The sequence below is a fragment of the Sceloporus occidentalis genome, unplaced genomic scaffold, assembly GCF_023333645.1.
Source record: "Sceloporus occidentalis isolate IW3139 unplaced genomic scaffold, rSceOcc1.0.p SCAF_9, whole genome shotgun sequence".
NCBI classification, from domain to species: Eukaryota; Metazoa; Chordata; class Lepidosauria; order Squamata; family Phrynosomatidae; genus Sceloporus; species Sceloporus occidentalis.
In genome coordinates this window covers 26,941,405-26,956,978 of record NW_028316989.1, presented here as the reverse complement: position 1 = coordinate 26,956,978, position 15,574 = coordinate 26,941,405, and the positions used below count along the sequence as shown (strand labels likewise).

At 43.1% G+C, this 15,574-nt stretch overlaps 3 protein-coding genes across 8 annotated transcripts in view; all 3 read right to left on the bottom strand.

Moving 5' to 3' along the window:
* LOC149307108 (putative E3 ubiquitin-protein ligase HERC1) overlaps window positions 1-5,098 on the bottom strand; it is a 90,036-nt gene extending 84,938 nt beyond the window's left edge. For all 5 annotated transcript variants that reach the window (XM_089538144.1, XM_089538148.1, XM_089538145.1 and 2 more), the window contains exon 1: window positions 5,017-5,098. The gene's annotated coding sequence lies outside the window, so the exon portion shown is untranslated. The remainder of the gene's footprint in view (window positions 1-5,016) is intronic.
* A 1,439-nt stretch (window positions 5,099-6,537) lies between these two features.
* LOC149307107 (death-associated protein kinase 2-like) lies at window positions 6,538-11,524 on the bottom strand. Its single transcript, XM_089538129.1, has 3 exons — window positions 10,548-11,524; window positions 9,648-9,731; window positions 6,538-8,121 (listed from the first exon to the last, which is right to left on the bottom strand). Exons 1-3 carry the CDS (start codon window positions 10,632-10,634, stop codon window positions 8,032-8,034), a joined length of 261 nt encoding a protein of 86 aa, XP_089394255.1. The 5' UTR covers window positions 10,635-11,524; the 3' UTR covers window positions 6,538-8,031.
* Window positions 11,525-12,949: 1,425 nt separating this feature from the next.
* The window catches only part of LOC149307106 (death-associated protein kinase 2-like), a 40,446-nt gene continuing 37,821 nt past the window's right edge, over window positions 12,950-15,574 (bottom strand). For both annotated transcript variants that reach the window (XM_089538127.1, XM_089538128.1), the window contains exon 10: window positions 12,950-14,445. In XM_089538127.1, coding sequence (XP_089394253.1) covers window positions 13,795-14,445 — 651 coding nt within the window. In that variant the 3' untranslated portion in view covers window positions 12,950-13,794. The remainder of the gene's footprint in view (window positions 14,446-15,574) is intronic.

Genomic DNA, 15,574 nt, shown 5'->3' with positions numbered 1-15,574 from the left:
AGAGGCATTTGCCACAACAGCCAGAAACACTGACGCATCCAGAATGCAAGGTACCTTTACTGCTAATCATGCATTATACCAAGTTGGACTAGAGGTCTATCTGTTGCTGGCTTATCCTGACCAGCATCCACTGTTCAGGTCTGTGGCAGAAGATGTACTGCTCTCCCATGCAACCCTCTCCGTGCCAGAAATGTAACCTGGGATTTATCTCTTACATGTTCAGCCACAGACCCTCAGCTTTACTTTTAATCTCTCACAAATTTTCACACTGCTTGTTCCACAAGGCATTTTACAGGCTTCTTCTGTTTTTATCCAAACCACAGCACGCAAAAGGTCTTACAACGTTCCATTGTGATGATTCCGGTGTGGAAGAACCTTCAGCCCTTAGCTCCCAGGCCGTGTGGCTTTCCAGACGCCTGTTAAGTTTATATAATGCTAATTTCCATGATCAACACAAAGTGCATTCAAAATGTCAAGCAACAGAGCAAAGGCAACAGATTGTGCCACCAGCGCAAACAAACGTGGGCACTGTGGACTCTTTAGATGTTATTGTACATCATCTCCAATGTTCCAGAAAGGAACACTCTTACTAGAGTTGCCTGGAAACATTCCAACTGGCTTGATGACATTGGATCAGTCACAAGAGGCAGCCATGGAAGGGAAGCCGCCATTCGCCAGTTGCCAGGGCCGGTTGGTCAACACCGCAGCATTTGGGTTCAAGGATGAAAACTTTTCTATCTCCTGCCACCACCCAAATAGCTACGATGATGTTTACCTAGGCCTCCTTTGATCTCTTCCCAGTCCGAAAAGAGAGCAAAGTTTGACATTCCTATGGGTGAGAAACAGCCGGGATTCATTTCACCGCTTGGCCATGCCCACAATGGCAAGGGATGACCTGCATCACAGAGAGGCCCAGTGGTTATGAACAGAGACTATTCACACATGCACAACCAGTCCCTCAGGATATCAGGTGTTGTCTGGATGCACAATCATGCCTCAGGAAAGGGAATCCAGAAATTAATACACCAGAATGGCTTCCTGCAGATAGCATACATAGCATTCAGTTGGGCAGCAATGAAAAGCTGACCACTTGTTCCAGTAACCACAAAAAAAGTCCCCATCTGGACACAAGAAAAGTTTAAAAGGTCACACAAATCTGAACAGTTAACTACCTAGCCTATGCCTCAATAAAACATTTTATTAGCAAGACATCTTTTCCAACTGGTTCCATCTAGTTAGTTCCCCTTAAGTAAGAAAAAGCAATCTGCCGGAAGACTAAAAATTTAATGGGAATGATGATAATCAAGTTATTCTTCACTTTATTTTTGTCCCTTCAGAGATAAGGAATGCTCTTACAACAATGGGATTGTGTAGCACCTTTTAGACTGAGAGGAAGACACTGTAACATAAGCTTTTGTATTTCAGGCTAACATGGCTATGCCTTTGAATTCAACTCCATAAACGAGTTGTGAGTTACAACTCTATCATAAGCAAATATAAAGATGAAGAAAGGTTATACAGTTTGATCACCTTATCCATGGATTTTTTATCCATGGATTCAAGCATCCACAGATTGAAAACATTCAAAAAATTTAGAAATTCCAAATAGCAAACCTTGATTTTTCATTTTTTTATAAGAGACACCATTTTGCCATGCCATTATATTTAATGGGACTTTAACACCCATGGATTTTGTTATCCATGGGGGGGAGGTATGTGTCCTGGAACCAAAACTCAGCAGATAACAAGGACCCACCGTAAATAAATGTTGTTATTGTTGCTGTTATTATTACAACTACTATACATCAGCAATTATAAGGGGTTTTTTTAAAGAGAAGGAAAATATGGAAACCAGGAGAGTGAAGAGGGAAATCATGAAAAGGTTCTTGCCTATTTGCCTTAGTCATTGGCTAAAGGGCCAATTGGCATCTTTTACAAAATATAAATGCTGAAGTGTGGTATGTATATGGCCAAAGATATCACAGTGATTACTTTTATGTCGCTCTGTCGCCTCCTCCTTGGATATGGCCGGGCGCCCCGTTCTGACCTGATCAGAAGCGACTTTGGCAGAAAGATCCTTTGGCCAGGGAACTGCTTGGCCGGTCAGGAGGCAGCCACAACATTGGCCTCAAGAAGGCTTTCCAGTGCCGATCAGTGAAGGGGATGGACAATGGCAACGCCTGCCAGCATCAATCTCTCCCATGGGAGTTTGGGATGCTGCTGAACTGAATATGTGTTGTCTAAACTGACCACATCAGGTTCCAGGTGAGTACAGGCTTTTCCCTTATGTATACACACCTTTCGTGTGAGCTCATCTATCAACATTTGTAGAGCTGCCTGACATCTGATAATTCCCCCATTAAAATAATCTCAAGTCTGAAGAGACACATATACCTCTAGAGTTACAAAGACTGCCTGGGGGTATGAATGTGGAACAGGTAAGCGTAACCATTTCCTCAGAAGTTCTGATGAAAATGTAGGAATTTACACGCATTGGGAAGGGGACGACTGGGAAGATCGCATCATGTTTGCAACAGAAGTATTCATGAAGATGCAACTAAAGAGTCACATTCAGTGAAGGGGACTGTACAAACCATCCAAGTAAGTTAAGCAACTAAAAAATGGATGATGTTGGTTTCAACAATGCTCAGCTAAGAACTAGACTGTGTCAAACTCTTGTGACTGTTTGCCAAGGATGGAGAAAAGCACTGTGCAGTCAGCCCTCCACATCCATGGATTTTTTTTATCCATGGATTCAATTATCCATGGCTTAAAAATATTAAGTGTGTGTGTGTTGGTGTGTAAATTTTAAAAAGGAAAAGTGTGTGCCAGTAATATGAGAGACCATCATAGGAATGCACAAGGTAAATAACCTTGCCTGTCAACTCATCTAACATCAATGTGTGTCACAGCTTTGGGTTGGGTAACTGAACTGTTACCCTTGGAACAAAACAGTCTGTCATGTTTACAAAAACATGGGTTGCACACATGTATAAAAACTGTAAAAAGAAGAGGAATATGCTTTTTGTAGTAAGCTGAAGCGTTCCAGAAAAAAGGAAAATAACAAAAAACAAATAAACAACCAAACACACAACATTTGTGCTCTATGAATGAATAAACGGACACACAACAGCAGAGACTACAACTACTAGAATGTGTGGTATTTCAGTGCCACTAACAGAGTAAAAATCCTATGCACACCATGGGGAAGCATGCCAGGCACAGTGTACAAATTCTGTGGGGTGGGAAAGACCCACAACATAGAGTAACTCCATCAGAAAAAGCTCACACAGTAGGGTTACTTAAACTATCTCCCTGCCATCCATGAGGCAGCTAGTCATGGTCAATTCTTGGCCAGGAAAATGTCTAAGGCAGTGGTTATCAACCTTCCTAATGCCACAACCTTTTAATACAGTCCCTCATGTTGCTGTGACCCCCAACCATAAAATTGCGGTGTCTCGGTTCTTAAGACCATCGGGAACATGGCCTTAGGCGACCCCTGTGAAAGGGTCATGGGACCCTCAAAGGGGTCATGGCCCACAGGTTGAGAACCGCTGGTCTTTGAAGACACTAATCAACAAGTTTGCTCAATGTTTATGGGTGCTGTTCTGACACAGCTCCCCATTTACTGTGCCAGAGCACCCTACGCGAACCAGGACAAAATACAACCCTCAGAGACTGACAGCCTGTGTGCGCATGGCAACTGTGTCGTCTGAATCACAAAAACCCTAAGCAGAAATCACAAGGCAGCTCATCTCGCTCAACTCAGGCGGGAGAGCTTTTGCAGAAGCAACACCGCACTTGCCTTGCAGGTCTCCCACATGGCTCTCAATTCACACAACCGCTCCCTGGAAGCACTGAGGAGCTGAGGTTTTGTTTGGATAGACAGGGCTTTTATAAGAAGGCAGCAGCAATCTCTGAGAGCAGATACAAGAAGAGCTTCCTTTCAGGCTCCCAGATGGGAAATTAGGCAAGGGCTTGGCTGCTGGCAGAACAGAGCTTGCCTCTTCAAGAGAGGAGTGTCTCCATAAGGGCATAGGAAAGGGAAAAGAAACAACAACAACAACAACAACAACAACAGCAGCATCATCTATTAATCATGGGGACATTAATGTGCACAATGACTGAAGGGTTTTTCTGAGCAACAACCTCTTGGGGGAAAAAGGTGTGTCCACAAACAAGGCCCTATGAAAGTAATGCTGACAATGATGGTAATAAGGATGTATTTATTTATATCTCGCCTCTCCATCTGGATTGAGCCATCTTAGAACAGAAGTGAAAATGCAACCATATAAAATAAGACCCATTATCCCTTCCAGGGAGACAGCAATTGAGATTCCCTTAGAACAATAGAATGACCTCCAATGATTAAAAGCACCAGAGAATCCAGCAAGAAGAGAGAAAGAGCTGGGCGCAGAAATAATGGAAGGACCAGAGCTGAGCGCCTTTGGACTCCCTTCAGTCCTGGAAGGAGAGGAGCCTTGTGGGCTTTCCAGGGAAACAGCCACGTTCATGCATGAAAAGGGCCAGGAGGAGGAGGAGGAGGAGGAGGAGGGGGCCCAGAAGCCCCTCTCCATTCTGGGTCACCCTCCCTCCCTAGGGATCCTGGGCAGGGAAAGGGAGGAGAGCAGGGGAAGGGGAACAGAGAAGCCCCCGACTCCTGAGGGGGTTACGCAGGAGCCCCAATTGTGGGGAGGGGAGGGGGCCATGATGGGGCGGAGCAGGGGCCTCCTCCTTCCTGCCCTTCTTTCTGGGGAGGGGAGAAGATGGCAGCCCTTCTCTAGGAAAGCCCCCAAGCAGAGCCGCCCCTTCCCTTCCCTTCCCTTCCCTTCCCTTCGCCTCGAGGACCGTCCCGGGAGCATGGCAACCCCTCCCCATTGAGGGGCCTCCCCCCGGCTGCTCAGCCTCAGGCCCCTTCCCTTGGCCCTAATGGGGAAGGGAACATGGCAGCCCGCCTCCGCCTCCCTCCCTTTCCCTCTCCAGGCCTTTCCTCCCCCTTCCTTCCTTCCTTCTTACCGAGGAGCAGCTCCGGCTCCCTTCTCGGCCTCCTTCTCCGTCTTCAGGGGGAAAGAGAGGCGCCGCGGCAAAGAGCAGGAGGAGGAGGAGGAGGCCGCACCATGACCAGGGAGGGAGCACCACTGGCAGCAGCGGCGGCCGTAAGGGGAAAGGAGATCGCGCGAGACTTCCCACAAAGCCGCGCGAGACCTCCGGCGCTGGCGGCGGCTCCCTCGGCACGCAAAGGACGGTGGATCTTGGGCGACACCTAGAGGCAGCCGCGGGAAGAGGCGGTGCAGAGGGAAAGAGCGGGAATAAGGCAGCGCGGGCGCCACCTGGCGGAAGTACAATAATAACAATCATCATCATCATTATTATTACCATCATCATCATCATCATCTGGGGAACTACAATTATTAATAATAATAATAATACAATGATTATTATTACTATCATCATAATCATCAGTACAATTATTATTATTATTATCATCATCATCATCTGGGGAACTACAATTATTAACAATAATACAATAATTATTATTGCTATCATCATAATCGTCATCTAATGGTGGGGAACCACTACTACTACTACTACTATTATTATTATTATTATTATTATTATTATTATTATTATATTTTGCTATATTTTATAATTTTATTGTTTTATCCCAGCCTGTCCTTATAACAACCCCTTAAAAGCCTGTTATTATTGTCGTTGTTGTTGTTGTTAAAATTGTCACTGTTATCATCATCATAGTTTATTTGTACAGCGCCTATCAATAGAAAGGGAAACTGCAAAAGAACGCACTAACTTTATACTTTCAGAAGAACGGAATTTCTCGCATATTTAATAGACAGTAATCTGAAAAGAGGGCTAAGGGAAAATTCACCAAAGAGAGGCAGTTTTTGATTACAGTCTTTATGGTCCATATCATACATACAGTACCATCTGTACCTTAACAGATTATAAACAAGTACATGACGTCCGAAGCATGATTATCCCTGTCACCCTCCACCCAAATTGTATTATTACTCTATTACAAGCTTTCACCGCTCTTTTGTTATTTATTACAAAAACGTATATTCTTCCACTTCCTCTAAATTATCCTCTTTGTTATTATTGTCATTCTGTTTCTGTCTCTTATTTCTCAGTCTTATTCTTGCTTCTCTAAACCAGTTTTCTTACGGCTCTCAAGTGACGATTATCGATAGCCAGCAATCAGTATTAACATTAATATCGCTATATAACAACTGTCTGTTATTCCCTGTCGTCGTATTATATTCTTAAATGTAATAAACACTGATAAAGTTGCATCCTAATAACTGTTATGTATAGTATATACAGTATATATGTGTGTGCATATATATATATTAATATGGGCAGGTTGCTTACCTGTAACAGTATTTCTTCAAATGCACATCTGTGAATAAGCAACCTGTTCACACACACACACACACACACACACATATATAGTGTGTGTGTGTAACTGATTTCAAAGATTTCCTTTAACAGGATGACATATGGACACAGACACTGAAACAAATGTATAACCTTTATTTTTGAGAGTATTCCTCGGTTTAGAGGTATATACATGGTTCGCAGCAGATAATGAATCGGACAGAGAAAGAAAAGAGGTAATTTGAGCATTAAACATGCACAGCCAGAAGGTATTGTGTTCAACATGACAACCTTGGGATTTTTCAGAAGAGTGGTTAATATTCTGTAGGATATTAGCCAGCGCTTCTGGGCAAACTCTGAACAGGAGAGCCGAGAAGGAAAAATACACTTTGAATGAGGTGTCAGTACGCTACAGTCTTACCTATGGGTCATCCCCACTGAAAACGGTGAGACTGACTTCTGAACAACAAACAGGTCTATAGGACATCATCGTTACTCGCTGGGAATCAGGGCATATTAACAGTTCTTCCTAAAATACCCCCAGAGACTCACAAGAGCTGAGATTTAGCAAGTCCTGGAGGACTTTACTCTTCTCCAAAGACGTGGCAGATTTCACAACTCTTAGGCAGCATTTGCCAAGCGGAAAAATGAATGTGAGAATTAGACCCCAGACATTCACTCGTCGGTGTGTTCATGTTTCCGTTCTGTAAAGAGAGGATAAATCCCACCAAATGCACAATGTAAACTTTGTAATAGCGTGCAGCAAGGAAAAGAATATTATCACAAACCCACAAATGAAAAACGAAACAGATAAGCAAAACATTTCCTGTGCCGAGTTGTTTGAGGGTTGGACTATGACTCTGGAGACCAGGGTTTGACTCGGCTCAGCCACAGAAAGCTACTGTGTGGTTTTTATTGATTTATTTCATTTTATTGAGTGGGCAAGTCACACTCTCTCAGCCTCAGGGGAAGGCAATGGCAACCCTCCCCTGAACAAACTTTGCCAAGGAAACCCAGAGATATAGGTTCATCTTAATTCTGTAATGTAGCGGCAGCCTAAGTCCATGGGAACCTCTTTGACACCACTTCAAAAAAGAAACCCTCTGCCATCCAAGCATATGTGCCAATAGTAAATCCATCCTTTCGCCTAATAATAGAGTTTCTGCATAGAGGAAAGAGCGGTGATGCCTCTCCTAGGTGAAAAAAGGGGGACCTGAGTGAGAAGGGCTTGCTGCTCCATAGGCTCCATAGGCACCTGACTGCCATTGTAATGAGCCATTGGTCTCCTTGCCCTCAAAACAGGTTGCCACGCATTGCTGCCTGCAAGTCCAATGTAGTGTTAAGAGATTCCTCGTATCACAGTGAGAGCCACAACAGGAAAGTCATTACTCCTGAGCCCAACGGTTCCCAATCTCCTGCGGAAAGGGTTTTAGGGAAAGAGCGAAACCAGTCCCAGGTTTTGACACAGCTTCTTCTCGTCTTCAGGCCCTCTCCTGGCACGCGAGGCATTGTAAAGTTTATATATGTCTAAGCTTTGGGATTATACTGTATATATGAGGCACAGAGTTTTGATAGGTGTTCCCCAAGAGCCCTAGCGTTGCAGTCCAACACCAACTCCGATCCGAAAAAAGAGCGTTAGGAGATGCTGCTCCTCCTCCTCAGAAGGTGGCAGGGGGGCGCTAGCTGGCCGGGAAAGTCTTCTTCGTGGTCACTTTCACAATTGCGCTGGAAGAAAGGGGAGAAGTTGCGTGAATTTTCAGCAGGGCCAAACAACTTAGTTGTTGAGTCAAAGGTTTTCATGGCCGGCATCCATAGTTTTTTGTGGGTTTTTCGGGCTCTGTGGCCATGTTCTAGAAGAGTTTCTTCCTGACGTTTCACCAGCATCTACGAAGATGCCAGCCACAGATGCTGTAGAAATGTCAGGAATAAACTCTTCCAGAACATGGCCACATAACCCAAAAAACCCCACAAAAACTAAAAAAAAAAGTTCAGTTGTTGTTGTGTGCCTTCAAGTTATTTCTGACTTAGGGCAACTCAAAGGTGACCCTATTATAGTTTTTTTCAAGGCAAAGTTTGTTCAGAGGGAGTTTGCCTTTGCCTCTCTCTCTGAAGCTGAGATAGTGTGATTTTCCAAGTGAGATTCATGGCCAAGCAAAGACTTTAACCCTGGTTTTTACTGTTAGTCTACCAGCATGGCATATTGGTTTGAGTGCTGGACAATGCTGGAGACCAGGGTTGGCTTAGCCAGATCCCCCCCCGCCAATAAATAATAATAATAATAATAATAATAATAATAATAAACAAAGCTTTTATTTCTGTCCCGCTTATTTGTAAGAAACAATCAAAGCAGCTTCCAACAATTAAAATAGTACAAATACAATACAGATAATAATAATAATAATAATAATATACAGAAACACCCTCCCTTTAAAAAAGAATTAAACTATTCTAAGATTAAAATTCAAAACATTAAAATCAACCCAATTATATTACAAGTTTTATTTTTTCCTTTTATAAGTCAAACTCCCCCCTCAAAACAACAATGGAAAGCTAATGGGGGAAGCAGCGCATAAGGCCATGGGTTGTGGTTCAAGCGTTGCAAAAAGTCACAGGAGGCTCCATGCCATGTTATGCCCTGCAATGAGTCTGAGGAACAAATTACTTTTTAAAAAGTTGATTTCCAAGCTCAGGGTCTGGACATCTCTCTGAAACCTTTGGTTATCTGCTAAAAGTTAGACAAAGACAGAGGAAAAGGAACCTTTTTGGGCCAGCTGAACTTTGTAATGGAGGTATGACTGCAAGTCCCAGCACACCCTAGCCAACACAGAGATAGTGAAGAATGCTGGGAGTTATGGTCCTACAATTTCTGAAGGGCTACAGATTCCCACCTTTGCACAATGCATGCAGGATGCACAATCCCCTACATACTTATGTAGGAGTAAGTCCAACTGAATTCAGTGTCTGAGGAGACATGCTTAGGACTATGAAGTGTATTGTTGTTGTTGTTGTTGTTATATTTATTTATATCCCGCTCTTTTCCCAGAACTGGGACCCAGAGCGGCTTAACTTTAAAAGAACAATAATAAGATGCTGTTGAGACTGTGTCCTAGCAAGCACCCAAAAGGCTAATGAATTATGGGAGCTGTAGTACAACAGTATGCAATGTTCTGTAAGGTTAATACCTGACTCTAAAACCAGTAAAAGGACACACAGGGATCTACCTCTACTTTTGCCTCTGGGTATATACTCACCAAACTTTCCTCTTGCATTAGGTGGACTTTCCTCACCAAGGAACGGGACAGATGGTTGCACAGAGACACGATGCTGTAGGTGAGCTGCGGAGAGAAAAGGATCCTGTTGACATGCACACAAACGGCCAGGACACCGAAAAGATGGGAATTATTGTTTCTGGGTACACCCAAACGCTGGGAATTATAGTCCAGAACATCTGGGGAAGGCAACAAATCTGGGGAGGGCTGCTCCGTAGGTTTAAAGCAGTCTTTCTCAACCTTTCCACCTTGGATAGGTGGAATATCCAAGTTTCAGGGAATACATAAAAATTATTATAGAAATACAGCTCAAAGAAAATGAGTGTTTCCTTTTTTGTTAATTTTGATATCTTAGGGGACCACTAACAGCCTCTTGCAGAATCCTAGGGTTGCAAAGAACCCTTGTTGAAAAGCCCAAATTTAAATAATTCCTCCTATATTGAATGAGTTGAATCTCCTCTCCTTCTAGATCTAATCTGCACTCTAGAAACAACACAGCTTGATAGCGCTTTAACTACCATGGCTCCATCCTATGGAATCCGGGAATTTGTAGTTTCTCTGATGGAGAAGGCGTAAGTATCTCACAAAACCATAAATCCCAGAGTTCCACATCCTAGAGCTGTGGCAGTTAAAGCGGTGTCAAACTGTATTAATTCTGCGGTGCAGATTGGACCCTAGATGTGATTAGGCTATCCTTCTCCTTCCTTCTCAAATCAGAAGCACTCTTAAGAGGAATACATCCAAGACAAGAAGGCTTCCTCTTACAGAGCCTAGGCTTCATCCTTCAATTGAACTTTTCCTTGCTGATTCTCCCCCCCCACACACACACACACACATTGTCAAATAGGGCCACATCCCAAAAGCGCATGGCGCACACCTTACCTTCCACCGCCTCCTGACATATTGCTTTTTGAAGTTTTCCAGGTTAATGACCGACTCCCGCCTCACCATGGCTTGCCGTTTGTCCATCGGCTGAGAGATAAGAACAAGAGGTTAGTTTTTTGCTGTTTTCCCTATTTAAAAAGACACAGCAAACGCCGTGGGGCTTTGCACCCTTTAAAAGGTAGAAATCATTTTTAGTTTTGGCTGTGCCGCTTTAACTGCCATGGCTCCATCTTAAGGCACCCTAGGATTTGTAGTTTGTTGTGGCACCAGAAAAGGTATGTCACCAGAAGGTATGTCACAAAATCTTACAAAACGACAAGTTCCTGGATTCCATAGCACTGAGCCATGGCCGTTAAAGCGGTGTCAAACTGCATTATTTCTCCAGTGTAGATGCAGCTTCTATCTGGAATATGGACATGATGAGGTTTATAAAGCCAAGCTAAAACCAGTGGCAATAAGGTCTAGAAGATGCCATTTTTTTAAATAACAAGAAGCGAGCAGAAGTTACTTGCTATTCACCTCCTGTTTGGAAAAAAAAGCTTCTCTGGGGTTTAAATTGGTCCACCTTGCAACCCAAAAGGTTGAGCATTGCCACAGTCTCCATAGAGGGCATTTGGGGACAAAAATATATCTTCTTTGGAAAAACTTTGCCATTTTTGAGAGCCATAAAAATGACCCTGTACACTTTGCCCACCTCTGCCTCAAGGCAATGTGTCCCTTACCTTTTTCTGACAGCAAGAAGGACTTCCAAGCCAATTAAAACGCTGTAACTACTATCGGAAGAGAAAGGTGCACAGTTTGATGGATTTTGGAGTTGGTTGTGTTTTGCTACACGGCTGAACACGTTTCCTGGATCTGAAGATACAGTACTGAATTTTGCCACGATAGAGGAAGAGGAAGTTAATGGACTGGGACTTAATACTTTGAAGCTTTCACTCCAGCAAAGTCCTCTTTCACTTGGGTTACAACTGGCAAATTTTTCCTATTATATCACTTGAAGGTTTTTTCCAGATATAACAGTACAGTACAGAGGTTTCTTGAGAAATTCAGTGCTCTCTGACTAAGGAAAGAGCATTAGCATTGCACAGGGCAGGGGCAGACTGGATCTTAAGGGAAGTTACTTTTCTGTTGCTAATGGAGTTTAAATGGTATTACCTGTCTTCTATTGCCTTTTGACCCTAGTCTTCACAAGGCCAAGAAGGGGAATGGCCCCTGCCTCCACTGAGATGCCCCCAGACCATTTTAACCGACAACAGAACCCACTTCTGAGACAAAATGTAGGCCTGGGACTCCAACATCCTCACTTTTCTTTGGTATGACTTTTAAGATCTTTGCCCAAGGATGAAGCCACTGAAGCTTCAAACGCTTGCATGATGTATTTTGTGACTGACTGTGTTTTGTGTAGTTTGTATTTGGTTGTACTTTAACTATGTATTTGTAGTTATGGATACTTCCCAGCTGGGGTCAGGACAGATATAGAGACAGGAGGGGCTCATTGTTGTCGTTGTGTGCCTTCAAGTCATTTCCATCTTACGGCAGCCCTAAGGTGAACCTATGATGAGGGTTTCTTAGCAAGATTTGTTCAGAGAGGGGTTTGACTTTGCCTTCTTCAAAGGCTGAGAGAGTGTGACATGTATTTTGAGAGGATATCTGTGTGCATTATCTGTGAGTCTTCTATATGTAGATAATGAAACAGAAGCAAAGGGCTGTTTAGTTCTTTCCCTGAGCTGGGCCAAGCCCTTAGAAGTATCCCTCCAAATTAACTTTTCTATGATTTTCTTTGGAGGTAGAAAATTTAGGATAGAGCTAGCATGGTGTAGTAGTTGGAGTACTTAAGTCCAGGGTTCAAATCCCTACTCAGCCCTAAGTCTAATTAAAAATAATAATCCAAACCGCTCTGATAGCCTTTAGGGTTGAAGAGTGGGGTATAAATACCATAAGTAAAATAAATAAATAAATAAATAAATAAATAAATAAATAAATAAATAGGTGCACCTGGATAAGTCACACTCTCTTAGCCTTAGAAGCCTAAGGCAATGGCAAAATTCCTCAATGGGGTTGCCATGATTCAGTGTCAACTTGGAGTCACATAAGAACACAGTGTGTTATTGTGGTTTAAATGCAGGACTAGGATTGTCATCAGCAAGATCATCTTCCGCTTACTGAGGACAGCCATTTGCATAGCTTTAAAGACAGATGGTGCTTCAAGAAACCATGCTGTGCTAAATTAAATATTTATTGGCTCTTTCACTGTGAGGTCAGTTACATATTGGGGAACAATAATGCTGCCTGAGCAATAAGCTTCTTCAAAGGACAGAGAAATGCATAATTCCATAATAACTCCCTCCCATTCACTTTCTAATAAGAAAGAATGAAATATTGTATGTACAGCGCTGTGTAAATTTACAGCGCTTTATAAATAAAGGTTAATAAAGAATGAGAGAGCGATAGCGTAATTCAGTCATTTCGGTCCTTCACTGCACCATGTTACTTTTGTCTGGTTTGGGATGAATGCCAGGTCTCTTGACATTGCCTGACCCAGCTTTTGCTCTCAAGAGATATGAGTCTTTGCACACTCATTCTGAACTCTCCAGTCCTTCCAGAACACCTTCATGATGGGGCTGTCTTTCCACCAAAAATACCTACTGCTTGGTCGGGATTGCAGAGTATGTTTGGGGCCACAAGACCCAAAGGTACATCGGAACCCATCCTTACTACAAGTGCTTTTGTCTACATTTCAAAATATCCAAAATATTAATGCATCATCCCCACTGACTGTTTTATTTGACCGCAATAAGAAAGTTGTAGTCCATGCAACTAGCTACAATCAAGTAGCCAAGAGGTATTCCATAGTAGAGGTACGTTGATGCTAACTCCCAAAGTACAATAGCAGGGCAGCTTTCTTTTTAAAATTCAAGGGGCAGATGAGTACAATTGAATTTCAACCAGTCTCTAAACTGGCAACCTTCACAACCTGTCTCTTGGAAAAGAGCTTTGCTAGCCAAGTCCGTAACAACAGCTGGATCTCTCTCTCATATATTTTTAGGGAGCTCAAAAATCCAGCCATAAGGAGTGGCTGCCAAAGATGTTTTGTGCAGAAATAAATAAAGCGAATATGTGGGTTTAGTAAATAGGTAGGAATTCTTAGGATGGCAGCAAGACCTTACCAAGATCATTTCTTACTGTTTCACATCAAAGAAACAACATAAATATATCAAACTCTAAAAACCCAATTCAGGGAGCACTATTGATTCGACTTTGCAACACCCAAGTTCAAGGCGGCTAGGAAACCTTCGCAGCAAGACTGGTTGAGCAACTCCATCAGTGAGTCACTGATGTCCTTATTGAAGACTGAGCCTATATTTCCAACGGTATAAGCCTCACTTTCAGCCTCTTGCCGGAAGCTGCCTGCCAAATCTTGGATCCACTTGAGTTCTTCCGAAAGCTCCTGACTCAAAGACTCATAATGCGACTGCAACTCTGTATACTTCTCAGTGATACCGGTAAGGCTGGTCCCTACGTCCTTGATGTCCTCCTGAAGATGCTTCTTCAAGGATTCAATCTTACGATACTCATACTTCAGCTGGGAAAGTTCGTGCCTGATGTTCTCGTGCTCCTCTTTGTACCACGCTTCTTTCTCGTTGTAGATGGAGACCAGGGCGTCCATGTCCTCCTGCAGGGAATCGTGGGACACGGCCAAGGCCCCAAAGCTCTGCTCCATCCCTGAAATGTCCTCCACAACGAGAGCAAAGCGCTCAAAGTTGACATAGGTGTTGTTTGGTACCATGCTGGAGTGGCACTTGATGGTGTATTCCTTCAGGCGCTTGGTCTTCAGCTGCCTAGTCTCAGCCCTTCTGTTCCCCTGGACTTTCGTTTCTTCTTTGGGCTGGTGAGTCTTCAGACAGAAGTAGGAGGTTATTTGGCATTTGTCCACAAGGCCTTGCCATGTGTTTCTGTGCACATCACCACAACACCAACGACACCACAACAGGCAAAAAGGGTGCAACAAAATGCAGGTCCACCATGCTGGGAGGAAACACGGAACCTTTTTTTCCCTTCATGCATCTGATTTACTGTATATATGTGTCTATATGTGTGTGATTTTTTTTAGGTAACATATTGTATTCTGTTTGTTATTATCACACACACACATATTTAGGATACTAAGATGTCACTTGCCAGGCCATGACAAGGAAAACACATTGTTGAGCTAGATACACTCTTGCATCACAATGGATGTCCAACAGTTTTAAGCTTCATTTTAAAATTTCCAAAACGTTCAATATGATATACATTTTCCCACTTTGGGGGCATACACCAATGTCTGCTGATCATGATATGGAGACTGGTCTTAACATTTACTGGAATCTCTCTGTGTTTTCAACTATTGGGGGGAAATTGCAGGGACATCTTCAAAGTTCTCTTGTGACTGTTGGCTTTGGACAAATGTAGGACATTCATTGCCACATCTATGCAAAACATCACCACAAACACACACAGAGAAGAGGCACAATCCACTGGGCATTTCGTCCTTTCACAATCACTCTTGGAAGATGTGAAGTCGAAGGCTTTCATGGCCGGCATCCATAGTTTTTTGTGGGTTTTTCAGGCTATGTGGCCATATTCTAGAAGAGGTTCTTCCTGATGTTTCACCAGAATCTGTGGCTGGCATCTGAAGATGCTGGTGAAACATCAGGAAGAAACTCTTCTAGAACATGGCCACATAGCCCGAAAAACCCACAAAAAACTCTTGGAAGAACTGGACAAATGGCAACCAAGTGCCTCTCTGTGATCTCCTACTGAATTCAAAGAGGGTTGAAGGAAGATGCTCACACTGGACTGAGCCCAACTATGCCAAGACAAAATGTTGGTTTGCATCTCTATGTGCATGCAGACAGGGATGCCACCATCACAAAGTGCTTTCCGAGACAGAAAATTGTATCCAATTTTTAAACCTCTTGCTTCAGATAAGAAATCTCCTTTTTAAAGTCCAAAATTTAAGGTCATTTTACTTCCCACCTTGC

Bases quoted from the DNA above. Each gene is read 5' to 3' on its own strand.
- LOC149307107 (XM_089538129.1), bottom strand. From the start codon at position 10,634: ATGGACAAACGGCAAGCCATGGTGAGGCGGGAGTCGGTCATTAACCTG. The intron at 9,732-10,547 runs GTAAGGTGTGCG...TTCTCTCCGCAG, and splicing joins ATGTCAGGAGGCGGTGGAAG to CTCACCTACAGCATCGTGTC. The intron at 8,122-9,647 runs GTGAGTATATAC...CCTTTCTTCCAG, and splicing joins TAATGCAAGAGGAAAGTTTG to CGCAATTGTGAAAGTGACCA.